General features: G+C 42.2%; 2 protein-coding genes across 3 annotated transcripts in view; both read left to right on the top strand.

Moving 5' to 3' along the window:
* The first annotated feature begins 1345 nt into the window (after positions 1-1345).
* On the top strand, positions 1346-16372 carry Nkrf (NFKB repressing factor). The gene is made up of 3 exons (XM_028887302.2): positions 1346-1968; positions 12572-12702; positions 13883-16372. Exons 1-3 carry the CDS (start codon positions 1703-1705, stop codon positions 15838-15840), a joined length of 2355 nt encoding a protein of 784 aa, XP_028743135.2. The 5' UTR covers positions 1346-1702; the 3' UTR covers positions 15841-16372.
* The window catches only part of CXHXorf56 (chromosome X CXorf56 homolog), a 43503-nt gene continuing 39129 nt past the window's right edge, over positions 12630-17003 (top strand). For both annotated transcript variants that reach the window (XM_028887307.2, XM_028887306.2), the window contains exon 1: positions 12630-12702. The gene's annotated coding sequence lies outside the window, so the exon portion shown is untranslated. The remainder of the gene's footprint in view (positions 12703-17003) is intronic.

Genomic DNA, 17003 nt, shown 5'->3' with positions numbered 1-17003 from the left:
TCCCTCTCATGGGCCCCTTTCTAGTTTTCTGGTGTCTGCCCTCCCTCACTCCCACAGAGACATGGCTACATAAAAATGAGAAGCTGCCGGGCGGTGGTGGCGCACGCCTTTAATCCCAGCACTCGGGACTCCGGAGGCAGAGCCAGGCGGATCTCTGTGAGTTCAAGGCCAGCCTGGGCTACCAAGTGAATCCCAGGAAAGGCGCAAAGCTACACAGAGAAACCCTGTCTTGAAAAACCAAAAAAAAAAAAAAAAAAAAAAAATGAGAAGCTAAATTTGTTATTCTTGTCAATCTGCAAGTTGAGCACAATGATTAGTGTCTGTAATCCCAGCACCTAAGAGACCTGGGAAAGTGTTGGTTCGAGGCTAGCCTTGGTTATATAGCAAGAAACAACTCCCCCCCCCACACACACACTTTTAAATTGAGGATAATGTATCAAAAGACACCTTATCCAGTAGTTCTGATGCTAGTGTAATAGTTAAATCTATGAAGGGTTAATTTTCATTACTGAGATTGTAATCTATATAGTGTTTTGGCCATTATGCTGCCCAGCAGCTTTTAACTAGTCTTTTGGCTCCTGAGTAAACTGAAATATAAGAGCATGATGATATACTTTGTAACCCTGGCACTTGGAAGATGCAGGCGGGAGGACAGAAGTTCAAGGTCACCCTTGGTATAGTGAATCGGAAGCTAGCCTGGGCTACATAAAACCCAGTGGAAGAAAAACAAAACCAAATATATATATTGACAGGACACAGAATTGTCTGCAGCCACGATCAGAAAAGTGTAAAAGGATAGGCTTGAGAAGAGACGCCGTTATTTTCTCTGCAACCACGCTTTCACAAGCAGCTCCAAAGCTGCCGGTGAACGGTGCGTTGATTTTTCAAGCTAGTCTCTGAAGAGGCAGCTCAGAGAGTTAACAGGAAAAACATGCCAAATCACTCAGAAACCTAAATCCCTTCCAAAGACCACAGCCTCAGAATCGCGCCGCTTAGAAACCCAGGTAGAGGTAGAGCCAGGCATCACTGCCAACGAATCACCTGAGGACACCTTCCAGGGACACCATGGAATCACCGTGTTCAGGAACCTCCGAGCGCCAGTCTTCAGGTCCCTATCGGGAGTCCCCGCCTACCGCTGGTCACCAGAGTGCGTCAATGGAGAGAGTAATCGTCAGAGGAAGGGCAAAAAATGTCCATCACGCGAGATTTCGCGGCGGGATTTTGAAGTTGGAGACCGGCCGCGGCGCGTGCGCAGTGGCCTCACAGCCTCAGGGTGGCACGCGGGGAGGTAGGGTGAGAGACCTGAGCCGGGGATCCCAGCGTGCTGGTGCTTCTTCTATTTTTTTTTCTTGCTGCTCCTCTCTCAGTGTGTGGGTCTCGGGGTCCGAGGAGGCGCGGAGTAGCGGGGCTCAACTCCGCTGGCGCGTGCGCCCGGTATACGAGAAAGCCCTCACGTTCCCACACTAGTTGGAGCGGTGCGGCCAGCTTGGCGGCCAGGACCGCTGCGCCCCGTTTCCCCTGTGAGCGTAGCCCCCAGGCACACACTCCCGTCCCCCCGCAAGACTTGGCCTCCAGCGTCCCTCACACAGACCCGCTCCTCCCCGCAGCCGCCTCGATTGCTCGCGGCCACTTTGTTGGCTTCGTCCCTGGGGCGGGAAAGAGGGGGGGGGGAGGACGACGTCCCCACTCTGAAGCGGAGAAGATGGCTGGAGGACGTCTGCTGCTGGGGGGTGACTTCCTGTCGCCGCCGCCGCCGCCCCCCCTCCCGCCGCCGCCGCTGCCGCCCCTCCCGCCGCCCCCGCCCGAGCCAGTGCTGGAGCAGTGGCGCTATAGCCACGAAAGTGACTGGCATTGGGCTCTGCGGCGGAGCTTCATCTGTCGGCACCTGCACAGCTACCCCGGGGCTGCGCTCGACCAGCTCCTCGCGCTCTCCGCCGCCTGGACCAACCACGTTTTCCTGGGCTGCAGGTGAGGATGCTGTGGAGAGCTCGAGTGAGGGACGAGGACGGGAGACGGGGGATGAGGGGTCGGCTCAGGGATGAGGGTGAGAGGCGGAGGATGGAGTTTGGATTACGCCCAGCCCAAGGGAAGGAGAGGGTCAGCAAAGGTGGTCCAGATAGGAACAGGGGCGGGATGCGGGTGATAGCTTGGAGGCTTGAGATCTGAAGATTTTGCTAGAGGACACGGAGAAGCTTCACTAGTGGTGGAGGGGTGGGGTGGGCGTCCGTGGTGGCAGGCAATGACATGACAGCACATGAGGGCACAGAGATGCCCCTCGAGGACCAGAGATGGAGATTAGGTGGCTCCTGGAAGAGAATTATTGAGAGTTAGTCGTGGTGATTGGTGATAAATAGCAGAACCTCAGAACTGCATAGGGTCTTCCCAAGGATGCGGCATCCGCAGAGGAGATTCCATAGGGCTTCAGGGAGTGGACAAGGAACTCCGCAGCTTTAATCTTAGTCTCTTGGCCACTCTCTTCTTCCATGTCCATTAGATTAAACACCCTCCTCTCCTTGCAGCCCCCCAGCCAGGTCTTGCAGTCTTCTCCTGGGGAGGCGGTGTGTATCAGGTCTCTGAGCTGCAGTGTCGGGCTTGCTTGTAGATTTGCGCATAATGTACTCAAACAAAGAAATGGGTCTATCTGCTGTGAAAATACATTGCCCTCTTTTCACCTTCAATGTGATAAGAAGAATTAACATTTGGCCTCTGTGTGAGGTTGGAGGGGTGTATATGTGTCTTTCTCTGTTTCCTCCTTTCCTAGAACCTGGTGGCTTCTGAACAGGCCTCTTGGAAAGCACTTTGCGTTCTGTGGAGACTGCAGTATGGTTCCAGCGCAGTTGTTTTTTTTTTTTTTGAACAGGATGCTTGGGTCCTCTGTCCTTCAGAACCTCAGAATTGGCCTTATCCTAGACTAATTCCTTCAGTAGACTGGAAAACAACTTCTTTTTTTTTTTTTTATATATTCCTGCCTAACAGCCAATTTGTTTTTATTAGGAAGATTAAAAATTCTGTAAAATGATCAGATTCAATCCAGCCAGATCAGTTCTAGGAATGACTGTAAACAACGCAGAAGAAATTGTCTGCTCTTACCTTATTAATTGTTGAAGGTGGCATCCTGTGTGAAACTTTGTTTTGCCCTGTCACAGAATTTTATTTTCTCTATCTTCTCTAAGTTAACATAATTTCTATCTCTAGAGATAATGATTATTTCACTGGAGGAACGGGTTGCTGCTGGGAAAGCCTCAACCACTAATCATCAGATAAATCTAATTTACCTAACAATGTTATTCTTGCATGTAAAAGGGTACCTTTATCTTACAATCCTAAATCTTAATACCACAAAAGGCTACAGGGAATCAAAATCCTAAAACATCTTTTAGGGGAGGATAAGCATCCTTTGTGTTCAAAACTAAATTTACCTTCCTGCTAGAATGCAAGTTTAGGGGGGTGGGTAGGACTTTACTATTGTTCATATTTACATCTTTGTCTTCAGTGCCTAGAAGAAATCTTTACAATATTCTATTTTAGCATAATAGCTGCTCAGTAAATGTCTGGGGAGTGGTAGATGTATACAGATTTGTAGTATATAGCATATTTTCAACATTTCCCATCTTGTATTAACCACCCTAGAGGTTAGAAGGTATGTCCCTTTTACAGCTATATCAATGAAGGCCAAGAAGTTAAGTTACTGTGCAAGGTCTCACAACTATTTCCAGTCTGATGCTCTTTCCATTGAGACACAGCTGCCATGTTTGGGAAGGATGGACCATAAACAAAAGCAAGTAACTGACAGAAGTCAAATCTCTAAATCTCAGGCTTATATCCCGAGAAGAGCAGCTTCATGCATAGCTAGGGTATGAACACAAACCAAGCCAATGGTAGTTGGCCTTAAAAGCTCAAGCACCCAGGGTGTGTGGGTGCGTATCTGCAAATCCTTTGTGTAGAAGTCTGTGTGTTGCAGTATACCTACATCACTACAACAATTACCATAGAGTTATGAAATAGATGAACTGAAAAGCAGTGTTTGCGTTATATCTGATTATTGGACATAGAAGAATGGGAAGAACCCAAGGGAACTTTGGAAGTTAGCAACTAAGTGTGGTCTTCACTGTAAGTAGGCTTTGTTAGCTCTCTTCTTGAGTGCATAAAATCTACGTTCTCAAAGTTAGCAGGGTTCTTGTTTTATGTGACAGACTGCTCTTTTCTCAGGTAAATTGTAGGAATGTGGTAGCACAGTCTTTTGTAAACTCAAATTATTAATTAGTTGTTCAAGGGATTCTATTTGATTAGGAGCTGGGATAAAAGGAATATCTAAAAATTCTACCATTTACCACAGGAAGAACTCATGTGCCAGTGATGCAGAGCACAGAGCACGTTTCATTCCTTTTGGTGATAGTGGCCATTTCCATGGAACAGATTTGAGAGAGGGAGAGAGAGGGGAGAGAGAGAGAGAGAGAGAGAGAGAGAGAGAGAGAGAGAGAGAGAGAGAGAGAGGCAGGCTATGTGGTGGGTACCCTTGACTGTGAGGCCAGAGATCCTTGTTGGGTGTCACCTCTGATCACTCTCTACCTATCTGTGTGAGACAAATTCGTGGAATCTAAAGCTCACCAATTAGCTTAGACTGACTGGCTTCTGAGCCTCTGGGATCTGTCTGTCTCCTCTATGAACAGTATGATTACAGACAGTGCAGTGTTTCACCTTGCCCTAGTTTTACATGGATGCTGGGGATTAAAACTCAGGTCCTCTTCTGTAGCAAGCATTGAATCATCTCCCCAGCACTTGAATATCTTCTTGACTCTGTAATTGTGGTTCTTACACATAAGCATGCACCAGAACACACGTTTTGAGATACTGCATGTGGTAGCATGAGACTTTAATATTAGTACTCAGGACCTGAGACTGAAACAGGATGTTGAGTTTAGGGCTTACCTGGACTATATAAGGAAACCCTGTCTAAAATAATAACATTAACAATAATAATCACCTGTTAGGTTTATTAAAAGACAGGTTCCTGGACCCCTACTCAAAATCTTCCAAATCAGAAGATGTGAGAAGGGGCCTCAAAATTTTTATTTCTGTCAGGTTACCAGATGATGCTGATATTTTGATTTGAGGACCAGAGTGTGAGAAGTTGTACTTTATAGGATAAATAAAGTGATGTTTTGCAATCTACTTTTTTTTTTGAGACAGGGTCTCATGCAGCCCAGACTGTCCTTGAACTTGCCATGTAGCTGAGGATGATCTGAAAGTTCTGCTTTTCCTGCCTCTACTTCCTGAGTGCTGAGATCACAGGGTGTACTACCATGTTCGGTTTTATCTGGTACTGAGGATTGAACCTAGGGCTTCATGAATGCTAGGCAAGCACTCTGTCAATTGACCTATGTCTCCAGCCCTCCACTCTACATTTTAATAGTCTCTCCTCGCTGTTTAACCAACCAAGAATCTCAAAGAACTTTCCCTTCACTTTTTCTGTTTTATAAAAGTAAGCAGCCTATCAAGTAATGTTGCTGGATGTGATGGCTCATTCCTGTAATCACAGCACTTAGTGTGGGACAGGAAGAATTTTCCGATAAATTTCTAAAACAGTTTCAAAACATTAGTCTTGTGGCTAATGAAAACTTACTATAGTCTTTGGATCAACTACATATATGACACTTAAATAATTATGCATATGAAGACCTAGGGTGTCTGCAGTTTTTACTTACAGATTATAGCAAGTGTGTTTTCTACTTATTTGTTTTGCAGGACTGAGTGTAGAACTTATAGTCTCATGCATGCTAGCCAAAAAACTATACCACCAAGATCCACCCACAGCCATTTAAGAAGACACAGTGTCTAGATTATCTGGAATATTCAGTTTTCCAGTCTTTTTTTTTTTTCTGTTTGTTTGAGACAGGGTTTCTCTGTGTAGCTTTTGGAGCCTGTCCTGGAACTCGCTCTGTTGAACAGACTGACCTCGAACTCACAGAGATCCACCTGCCTCTGCCTCCTGAGTACTGGGATTAAAGGCAGGTGCCACCACCACCTGGCTCAGTTTTCCAGTCTTGATCCATAGGATTTAGAAGCAGAGTTCTGGCATACAAACCCTGGCTTGCTTATCTTTGTTAACACATAATTAGAGAAATGACATGAAATCAGCTCAGCTACCTTGACTTCTTTTCCTCGATACAGTCTAGAGAGTTTGGAGGGTAGATTCCAGGTAGATATATATTGTGAAACTTAACGTTGCACATAGGTACACAAGTCACTAAGGAAGTGGGAGTGAGGGGTGGGGATTTTGAAAATTCACCTCTAATATATACATAGATTATTAACTTGAACCATTAAATATCTCGTAAGTAGTTTTGAATGTCGAATTTTGTATTTTGAAGCCCTAATTTTTGTCTGTCTGTTTGTCTGTCTGTCTTTCTCTCTGTCTCTTTCTTTCTTTCTCCCTCTCCCCCTTCTCCCAAAACAGGGTCTCACTCTATAGCCTGGCTGTTCTGGAACTCACTATGTAGATCAGGATGACCTTGATTTCACAGAGATCCACCTGCCTCTGCCTCTTTTGTTGTTGTACTTTTTGTTTGTTTATTCCAGACAAGATTTCCCTGTGTAGCCTTGGCTGTCCTGGAACTCAGTCTGTAGATCAGGCTGGCCTCATTCACAGAGAACCACCTGCCTTTGCCTTCCAAATGCTAGGACTAACGGTATGCACCACCACCGCCTGACTCTGCCTCCGCCTCTTACGTGTTGAGATTAACTGGAGAGTTGGCTCAGAGGTTAAGAGCATGTGTTGTTGTTGCAAAGGACCCAGGTTTGATTCCCAGCACCCACATGGAGGTTTACCACTTCCTCAGGCATCAGGCATGCATGTGGTGCACAGCCATACATGCAGGCAAAACACTCATACACATGAAATTAATAATTAATAATAATATAGTAGCATGTGCCACTACATCCAGCTTTTAAGTTTCTAATCTCAGCATTTTAATTTAGATTTAGTAGAGCTATTTAATATATTTGCAAATAACTTATAAACATCTGTTATCGAATATTTACTAAATTTCAGGTGCCATTGTGTATAATGATTTATGTTTCTCTTGTAGCTGTGCACATAGATGCAACTGTCTTGTAACCAAGACTGTGATAGCTATGAAGAAGAGTATGCTGCCCATTATAAATCATCTTTTAATAATATGCTAGACATGGTAGGTGAGTTGAAGAACATCCTGCTTTCCAAAAGCTTGATAAACTATGTAAAGAACTTTAAGACCTGTTGCAATTCTGTGGTATTAACAGCCAAACATGTAATCTAATGGGCATATAAATATGTGATATGTGTGCATTTAAAAATTATACTTGGCTTGCCTTAATGATATTTTATGTCATATTCCATAATACAGAACATTGTGTAGCCATTAAAACCCATATGGTAGCAGGCTGGGGACTATAACTCAGTGGTAGAATCTTTGCCTGGAATGCTCAAGTCTATGAGTTCAATTTTCAGCATGGTAAAACCAAAATAGAATCGGTGTGATAGCAACATAAAGAGAACTCTTGTCATAGATAGCAGATCAACACAGACAATCATTTGGTGATGGGAGGGCATAGAAAACAAACAGAATATAAAATAACCCCTTAAATGACACTGAAGTTATCACTGGTTGAGATGTAAAGTGTTTCTTCATTGGTTTTCTTTAGAGTTTAAGGTATCATTTTTAATGCATTATGAAAAGTGCATTATGGAAAGTCACTATGGAAGAGTGCAATAACTTGACCTTTATCCTTGGATGGGTGTTTGGATAATTTTAGGACTAGAAATAGAATTCTAGTGATCTTAAACAGGACTAAAATTTTTGCTTTGTATTTTGACTAGTCAAGCATTAGATAACATGATGGTCTTTCCATTCTTATTTAAGCTTGCTGGGCTTCTTTTGTATTATGACTTCCTAATAAAGGACAGAATCTGGCTGTGTTGGCAACCTACGCAAGGGTTTATTTTTATAGCCTCTAGGAGATGGTGAATTCTGTAGCAGTTGTAATGAATAGGGAGCAATAAATAGGAACAATAATTACCGAAGCTGGAAGAAATTTGAGAGACAAGTGAATATGAATGGAGGGAGCCCTAGGTATATCCTTCATGTGCATCATATGGCATGTGCACCATTTTCAGTTATACTGCATATTCAGAGTCAGGCTCTGATTGAAGACCGAGAGAATTATGACTGGACCCAAGGCCAGTGGCTTGATTGTACCACCAGTTTTTGCAAATGTGATATTAGTGTTTTTAAAAAGCTGTGGACTTCGGACTAGATAGATGAATCAGTGGTTAAGAGCACTGTCTGCTCTTTCAGAGGACTTTGGTTCAGTTCCTAGCACCCAAATGGCATCTCACAAACTATCTATAACTCCAGTTCCAGGGAATTGGATACCCTCTCTGGCCCTTATGGGCACCAGGCACACACATGGTACACAGACATATATGTAGGCAAAGCACCCATACACATAACATAATTTTTTTAAAGTAATGAATAAGTGTTTTTAAATTGTGTCACCTGATTTTCCTAGTCTTTATCTTCATCCCATACTTTAGAAATTGGACTCCCCACATCTGAAGGAAGTGATATGTAGAATGTATGATGCTTCACAATATCTTTTCTGATGCTCAGATAAGAGTAAATAACAATAGAATTACGCTTGGTATTCAGGGACCGATGCTCACTGTGATAGCAGTTGTCTGTAAGAAATTCAGGTTGTAGCTAGCTTCCCATAATCTGCCAATAAAGACTACTAGCTTTTGATTTATGCTTTACAAGGAAAGCCATCTGATGGGTAGGTAGCCTACTGCACTGAAAATGCAAGATGTTCATCTTTAACTTCACAAGTATTCATGAAAAGCTGTGCTAGTTACTCAGTTTCAGGACTTTCTTCCCAAATCCTGCCAGTTAGGCCAAGAAAGGCTCTGAAAATAGGAAGGGTAAGCAGGTGCTCATGATAACAAAACTTTGTTTGAGCTCATTTTTTAATTGCCATGCAGTAAAATTATGTTATCAAGAAGCTAATCTAGCCTGTTGTGGTCACACCTGTAATACCAGCACTCAGGAGGTTGAGATGGGAGGCTAGTCTGAGAGATACATATGACTTGTATATTGAGACCATCTCAAAACAGAAGATGGGGTGGGTGGGAGAAAACAATGACAAGAAAGCTTGCCACTAAGCTTGACAGCCTGAGTTTGAGCCCCAGGATTCCCATGGTGGAAGGAAAGAACTAGTTCTCACAAGTGGTCCTCTGACCTCCATATGCACAATGCAGCACGTGTACAACCCCCTCCAGGCACATAAACAAGTGTCATAAAGCAAACATAGCCCACACAGCCCAATAGTACTCTGTTGGTTTCCCTCAGTGATGATAAAATACTACAGTTAGAATAATGACATTGTCATCACCAGCAGATCTTACTCGGGTCCTGCTTGTATGTTTGTATTTCATTCTGTAGCATTCATTATGTATAGTTTTTTTTTACTTGTGGTACTGAGGAGGGAACCTAGATCCTCATGCATGCCAGGCAAGCACTCTATCACTGAGCAGCACCCCAAAACTGCTTGTTGTTTTAATCCATCACTGTAGTCAATAGATTTCCTATTTCTGGGCAGGTGAGATGAATCAGTGAGTAAAGGTGTTTGCCATCTAAGCCTGATGACCTAAGGTTGATGTCTGGAACCCACATGAAAGTGGAAGGAGAGAATGACTCCAGAGTTGTTCTCTGACCGCCACATGTAGCAGGCACCACGGTGTGTGCAGTTACACACAGTTGTAATATGGTTTTTAAGAAGACCTTTAATATTCCCAATACTACAAAGATCCCGCCTATTGTTCTTTTAAAATAATTAGCAACCCCCCCCCCCACTCACTGTGACCTGTAGCTGTGGTTTCTTCCTTTCTGTTGCTATGTCGTTTCCCTGGTGTTTTGGTGGTTTTTGTACCAGAGTTTTAGCCATTCACCTGATTATATATAGTTAGGCCTAAGCCGGTTTGCGTATTGATATACAAGTGTTTATATGAACGATAACTTTTCATTTCCTTGGGATAAATGCCCAAGAGTACAGTTGCTGGGTCATGTGATAATTAATGTTTAGTTTTATTAGAAACTGCCAAATTGTTTTCTAGAGTAACTGTCATTTTATAGTCCCACCAACAATGTCTGAGAGATCCAGTTTCTCTGTATTTTTGCCAGCATTTGGTGTCACCACTATTTTATTTTGGCCATTTTGATAGGTCAGTGATGTATTTCAGTTGCATTTCCCTGGTGGCTGATGATGTTGAACATCCTTCTGTGTGTTCATTTACAGTGTGTCTGTACTTGGTGTGTGTGTGTGTGTGTGTGTGTGTGTGTGTGTGTATACATGTACATTCATGTGTACAGATGAGTGCACCCATAGGTAGGCTGTCAAGAGTCTTCCTTAGTTGTTCTTTATTGTTTTTTGTTTTTTTGTTTTTTTTGAGACAGGGTCTGTCACTGAACCCAAAGCTCACCATTTCAGCTAGGTTGGCTGGCCAACAGCTATGGTATCCACCTGTCTCTGCCCCACTGACTTTCGTGGCCATGCCCAGCTTTTACATACATGCTGGGAACTGAATCTGGGGCCTCCAGTTTATACAACAAATATTCTTTGACCCACTGAGCTCTCCCCAGCTCCTCTTGTTCATTTGGAAGTTTGATTTTGTTGTTCTTGGGTTTGGAGCTAACAAGTTCTTATCAAGTACCTGGTACACAAACATTTTCTCCCAGTCTGTAATTTGTCTTTTTTTTTTTTGCAGCCTTTTAAGAGGATAAGATTTAATTCTGATTAGGTCCATTTTACCATTGTTTTCCTTTTTAAAGATTTATTTTATGTGTATGCATGTGTAGCTTGCATGTATGACTGTATCATGTGCGTTCTGGAAGTTATGAAGTTATGAATAGTTATGGACTGGTTCTGAAGTTATGGACAGTTGTTAACTGCCACGTGGGTGCTATGAATTGAACCTGGGTCCTTTATAAGAACAAGTGCTCTTAACTACTGAGCCATCCCTCCAGCCCACACTGTCCCATACTGTTTCATAGTTTCAAAGTTTCATAGTTTTCCACTTTATGCTTTTGTAAAGTGAAGTTTAGGTTTACCTGCCTGGTTTTTACATATAGGTGCTCAGTTGTTGCAGAGACTTCCTCTGTGGGATTGTATTTGTCCCTTTGTCAACTGCCAGTTTTGAATTATTTACGTGAGTCCATTTCTAGGTTCTTCCCTGTCTATACCTCACCAGTAGACTTCTTGTGCCTTGCAGAATGATAGTGGGCTATCATTTTACCTTAGCTAGCTGTAATGCTTCTGTAAATGATTTCCTTGGGGCTGGAGAGATGGTGTTCTTATTGATTTTTGAAGAGGAGTGCAGTTTGGTTCCCATTACGCACAACAGGCAGCTCACACCTATAATTCTAGTTCTAAGAGATCTGATGCCTCTGGACTCCCATGGCACCTGCACCCCGGTATGCACACTTCCCCCACGAATACACACAACTAAAACTAAATCTTTAAAGGAGATTTTCTTTGGCAACACTTTGATTTTGAGATAAAATTTGAACAGGAAAATACAGGATAAGTACTTGCTTTCTCCCTTTAATATTTACTTGTCTAGAGAATAATGAGTTGATTTCTTCCATTCACCAATAATAGCTTTGTAAGTATTATGAACTAATAGATTTTAAACATATTTGATATATTTTAATTCACGCTAGCTGTTGCTCCTGTTATTGATACGCAAATTGGCTCGTGTTGCCAGGAGTTTATTCTGATTGGCTTCTGAGTCCATTTGGCACAACTCCTGTAACCTTTGACTGTCTCTTTGTTTGTAGGCCCAAGATCTCCCAGGCTCTTCTTAGACATTCCTGCCCCAGACTTGGAAGCATGCATTTCTCTGAGGAACATGATTTCTTTTCATGAGAAATGATAGCAGCTACAATTTGGATGTTAGCCACCCAGCTGTCCTTAACACTCAGTATTTTTGTAAACATATAAATGTAATTGTTTACATATAATACATATATGAAAGAGAAAAATCATGAGTGTATAGCTATATTTCCAGTTCACGTGTTAAAATGGTTTTGGTTAGAAATTATATCTGTATGTCTTTTAAAAATATTTATTTTTATGTATATTGACTGTTTTTTGCCTACATATATGTCTGTGCACAACATGCATGTCTGTTGCCCACAGAGACCAGAAGAGAGTGTTGTATACTCTGGAACAGGAATTATAGACAGTTGTAAACAGCCATGTGGGTGCTGGGAGTCAAACCTGGGTTCTCTGGAAGAGCATTCAATGCTCTTATCTGATAAACCGTCTCTGCAGTCTCTATGTATATTTTATCCAGAAAACCTTGCTCTTGATGCCTAATGAGTAACTTAACTACTCATTCTATAGGTAAATATTTTAGGGCTGATTACCCTGCTAATAAATCCTGTGGGAGCAATGATAAAATACTCTCTCATTTAGAAGCATTTATAAGAATTGTATCTATGCCTGTTTTAATGTACATTATATTAATTTATAGATACAGCCCACGCTTGATGGAAAAAATTCTTCAGATGGCCGAAGGTATTGATATTGGGGAGATGCCGTCATATGATCTGATGCTGCCCAAACCTTCCAAAGGCCAAAAACGCTACCTTTCAGCCTACGATGGTGAGTATAGCTTGTTTCTGGAGGTGGGATTTGAAGAAGTGTGGCTTCTTAAAATGATATGAGTGTGGCACGTGGCTTCAAATAACACTGGTAGCATTGAATTCTGTGCAAAGATAAATGATTTTTTTTGTGTTTTGTTTTGTTTTTATTTTGTTTTTGAGACAGAGTCTGTCTGTGTAGCCTTGGCTGTCCTAGAACCTACATGTAGTAGACTAGGGTGGCCCTGAGTTCACAGATATCCACCTGCCTCTGCCTCCCAAGTGCTGGGATTAAAGGTGTGCGCCTTTCTTCCTGGCTCAGATAAGTAATTTCTAACTTACATACAATTTTTTGAGTATTCTAAAAAGAACTGGAAGTACAAAGTCCCACTATAATGCTATCCTTGAAGTCTATGCCATGGAACCTTCCTCTAAATAGAAGAGTCTTATTCTGAGATCATCTGAGCATCTGAGTAATTAGATATTCTTGGATAGGTCCAGATGGACCAGCTTTCTACTGAGGAATGCTGTAGGGAAGAAGCACTAGTTTCTGGCATAGCTTTAGTAGTAGATCTCTGTGGCTTCAAATGTGGTGTCCCCCATTAATCATTAGTTCCAGTTGTTATCTGTTCTAGAAATCAAGGCAACAGCCTTTTGTGCAAGAAAAGTCAGAACTAAGGTTTTGGTTGAAAACTGTTTATTTTGATACTATAAGTTACAACGGTGTACATCACTATCATAGAGTCACTCACCTCTGTCACAAAAGAGAAAGGTTTAGTAAGTGCCTCTGGTCCTCTAGCATTTCTGTTTCGTTAGAGTCATCTGGAGTTCTTTTGGGAACTCCCGAGCACAGGTGGTAAGAGCTTGTCCTAGCACATCCTTTCCGTAGAGGTGAAGAGTTCATTTCACTCGTGCTTTAGCTCACTTGTGATTTCATCTCCTAGTCATGCACGGCAGCAGCCTGCATACTTGATTTGATGAACTCTTTCCTATTAAGAGCCTTTCTTTATGCATGGGGGGAGAGGGAGCATCTCCCCTTATGGTTGAGTCTTATGGTGATATGAATCCCTTCACCCAAGTGACTAGGACAGACCTTGTACCAACAGTGCAGCTTTCAGATAATGCAGTTGGTGCTATTTTCCTGCTTGGTTCTTTTGAAATATTCCCATTTTAATGAATTGTAAATTTCACTCATTCTATAGGTCAAAATCCTCCTAAAAAGCAAGCTGGTTCCAAATTCCATGTGAGACCTCGTTTTGAGCCTGTACATTTTGTAGCTAGTAGTTCAAAAGCTGAAAGACAGGAAGATCCTTATGGCCCTCAAACAAAAGAGGTAAATGGACGAACACATTTTGTCAACATGCCAAGAAACTTCTACCAAGATTATACTCAAGACTCTTTCAGTATACAAGATGGGAATTCTCGGTACTGTAATTCATCGGGATTTATTTTCACAAAAGAGCAGCCTATAAAATCCAACATGTATTTTGACAATGGGAACCCTGCCCCAAGCAGCACATCCCAGCAGGCAAACTGTCAGCCACCTCCAGAGCCTTCTCCTTCACAGATGTTTCCTGAGTCAGTGGTTGCTGAAAAACAGTATTTTATTGAAAAGTTAACAGCAGCTATCTGGAAGAACCTTTCTAATCCAGAGATGACTTCTGGATCTGATAAAATTAATTATACCTATATGCTAACTCGTTGTATTCAGGCATGTAAGACAAATCCTGAGTATATATATGCTCCTTTAAAAGAAATTCCTCCTGCTGACATCCCCAAAAATAAAAAACTTCTCACAGATGGTTACGCTTGTGAAGTTAGATGCCAAAATATCTATCTAACTACAGGTTATGCAGGGAGCAAGAATGGGTCCAGGGATCGAGCTACTGAGCTAGCTGTAAAACTCTTACAGAAGCGGATTGAGGTTAGAGTTGTCCGGCGGAAATTCAAGCACATAATTGGAGAGGACCTTGTTGTATGTCAGATTGGCATGCTTTCATATGAATTTCCCCCAGCTCTGAAACCACCAGAAGACCTGGTAGTACTGGGAAAGGATGCTTCGGGGCAGCCTATTTTTAATAGTTCTGCCAAACACTGGACCAATTTTGTCATTACAGAAAATGCAAACGATGCAATTGGCATCCTTAACAATTCTGCCTCGTTCAACAAAATGTCAATTGAGTACAAATATGAGATGATGCCAAATCGCACATGGCGGTGTCGAGTGTTCCTACAAGATCACTGCTTAGCTGAAGGTTTTGGAACCAAGAAAACAAGTAAACATGCAGCTGCTGATGAGGCTTTGAAGGTTCTTCAAAAAACACAACCCACTTACCCATCTGTCAAAAGTTCCCAGTGCCACTCAGGCTCTTCACCCAGAGGATCTGGAAAGAAGAAAGATATAAAAGATGTTGTAGTTTATGAGAATTCTTCCAATCCTGTGTGCACATTGAATGATACGGCTCAGTTTAACCGAATGACAGTTGAATATGTCTATGAAAGGATGACAGGTCTCCGCTGGAAATGCAAAGTGATTCTAGAAAGTGAAGTCATTGCAGAAGCAGTTGGGGTGAAGAAAAGTGTCAAATATGAAGCTGCTGGAGAAGCTGTAAAAACCCTCAAAAAGACCCAACCAACTGTCATTAACAACTTGAAGAAAGGGACTGTTGAAGATGTGATTTCCAGAAATGAAATTCAGGGCCGCTCAGCAGAAGAAGCTTACAAACAGCAAATCAAAGAAGATAACATAGGAAACCAACTGCTGAGAAAGATGGGTTGGACGGGTGGTGGTTTAGGTAAATCTGGTGAGGGCATACGGGAGCCTATCTCAGTCAAAGAGCAGCATAAGCGAGAAGGGCTTGGACTAGATGTAGAGAGGGTCAATAAAATTGCTAAGAGAGATATAGAACAGATCATCAGAAACTATGCCCGCTCTGAGAGCCACTCAGATTTGACCTTCTCCACAGAGCTGACCAATGACGAACGGAAGCAAATCCATCAGATTGCTCAGAAGTATGGCCTGAAGAGTAAGTCTCATGGGGTAGGCCACGATAGGTACCTGGTGGTAGGTAGAAAACGGCGGAAGGAAGACCTACTAGATCAACTCAAACAGGAAGGCCAAGTGGGACATTACGAGCTTGTCATGCCCCAAGCAAATTAAGATTTTACTAAGTTATCTTGTAAAGGTCACATGAGGCAGGTCTACAAATAAAAAAAAAAGCCACATATTCTGGTTGACGAGTATTCATTCTTAAAATGTTTCACCTTGTTCGTTTCATATAGTGCTTTATTAGGTATTGGGACCTGGAGAGAACTCTGTCCACTTGTATTAGCTTAACCCAGCAGATGATATTGTTTGTGCAGTTACTGTTTGTGTCTTTCATATTGTTCTGTCCCTCAGATTCTAGTAGTTTGCACAAGCAAAATCACCCATCGAAGTGCAATTTCACTCTGAGGAAAACAATTCACACTATAAAGGGCATAGCACCGCACTCTGCAACAATATGTAAAGTCAATGGTGACTCTAATTCAACTGCAGCTACTTCCAGATTTAATTAAAATGTCAGGTCATTTTGTATTACCAATTTTCATCTCTGTGTGAAGCCAGTTATAGAACATTTAACAATGAATTGTGCTGTACATGTAAATGTCCTTACCAACTACTAAATGATGTAAAACTTTCTTAAAACTAATTTTAGTGTGTGTTTATTTATAACTTCTGCCCTGTGATATCCAGGATATTGGAAGTGATTTACTGTATCTTGTGATAGATGACTTTTAACACATTCTAGTCTTCATGCTGAGAGAGCACTACTTGAGAGAGATGTCCAAAAGTTTCCCAAAAGCCTTGATTCAGTGAGAAGAAAGGAAGCTTGAACTGTTTGTTCTTGGTGCCTTGCAGAGAGACTCAGCAACTCTCCATTGTAGCTTTCACACGGTCTGTGCACCACATCCAAGGCAACCACAGCTGTGGTAGAGCCTGGTAAAAGACTGAAGATACATTGGTGCTTTGATGAAAAGGTCAGTTGGCTGGTCCCTCTCTCAAAAAGCTTATTACGCCCCAAAGCCAACTTTGTAACATACTTAAAACTGCTATTTTCGCTTATTTCTGGAATGTAAAAATGTATAAATATAAAAGAGTTAGTGTATGCTTCCTGAATAAAAAGGAGCCAAAGGTGATCAAAATGGTGGTGTGCTTCTTTCTGGAGAGCAGCCTAGTGGCAGCACTTTGGGTCTTTAGACAAAGGAACTAGTGGCTGCACGAAGTATTTCAGTCAGAGCACACATGGATAATGTAGTGATTTAGCAAATGGGAGCAGAGTC

Source organism: Peromyscus leucopus, chromosome X, assembly GCF_004664715.2.
Source record: "Peromyscus leucopus breed LL Stock chromosome X, UCI_PerLeu_2.1, whole genome shotgun sequence".
In the NCBI taxonomy this organism is placed as follows: Eukaryota; Metazoa; Chordata; class Mammalia; order Rodentia; family Cricetidae; genus Peromyscus; species Peromyscus leucopus.
This window is presented reverse-complemented; position numbering and strand designations above follow the sequence as displayed.

Coding starts and splice junctions, on each gene's coding strand:
- Nkrf (XM_028887302.2), top strand. CDS start 1,703: ATGGCTGGAGGACGTCTGCTGCTGGGGGGTGACTTCCTGTCGCCGCCG. Junction 1,969..12,571: donor CACGTTTTCCTGGGCTGCAG/GTGAGGATGCTG, acceptor ATTAATTTATAG/ATACAGCCCACGCTTGATGG. Junction 12,703..13,882: donor CTACCTTTCAGCCTACGATG/GTGAGTATAGCT, acceptor CTCATTCTATAG/GTCAAAATCCTCCTAAAAAG.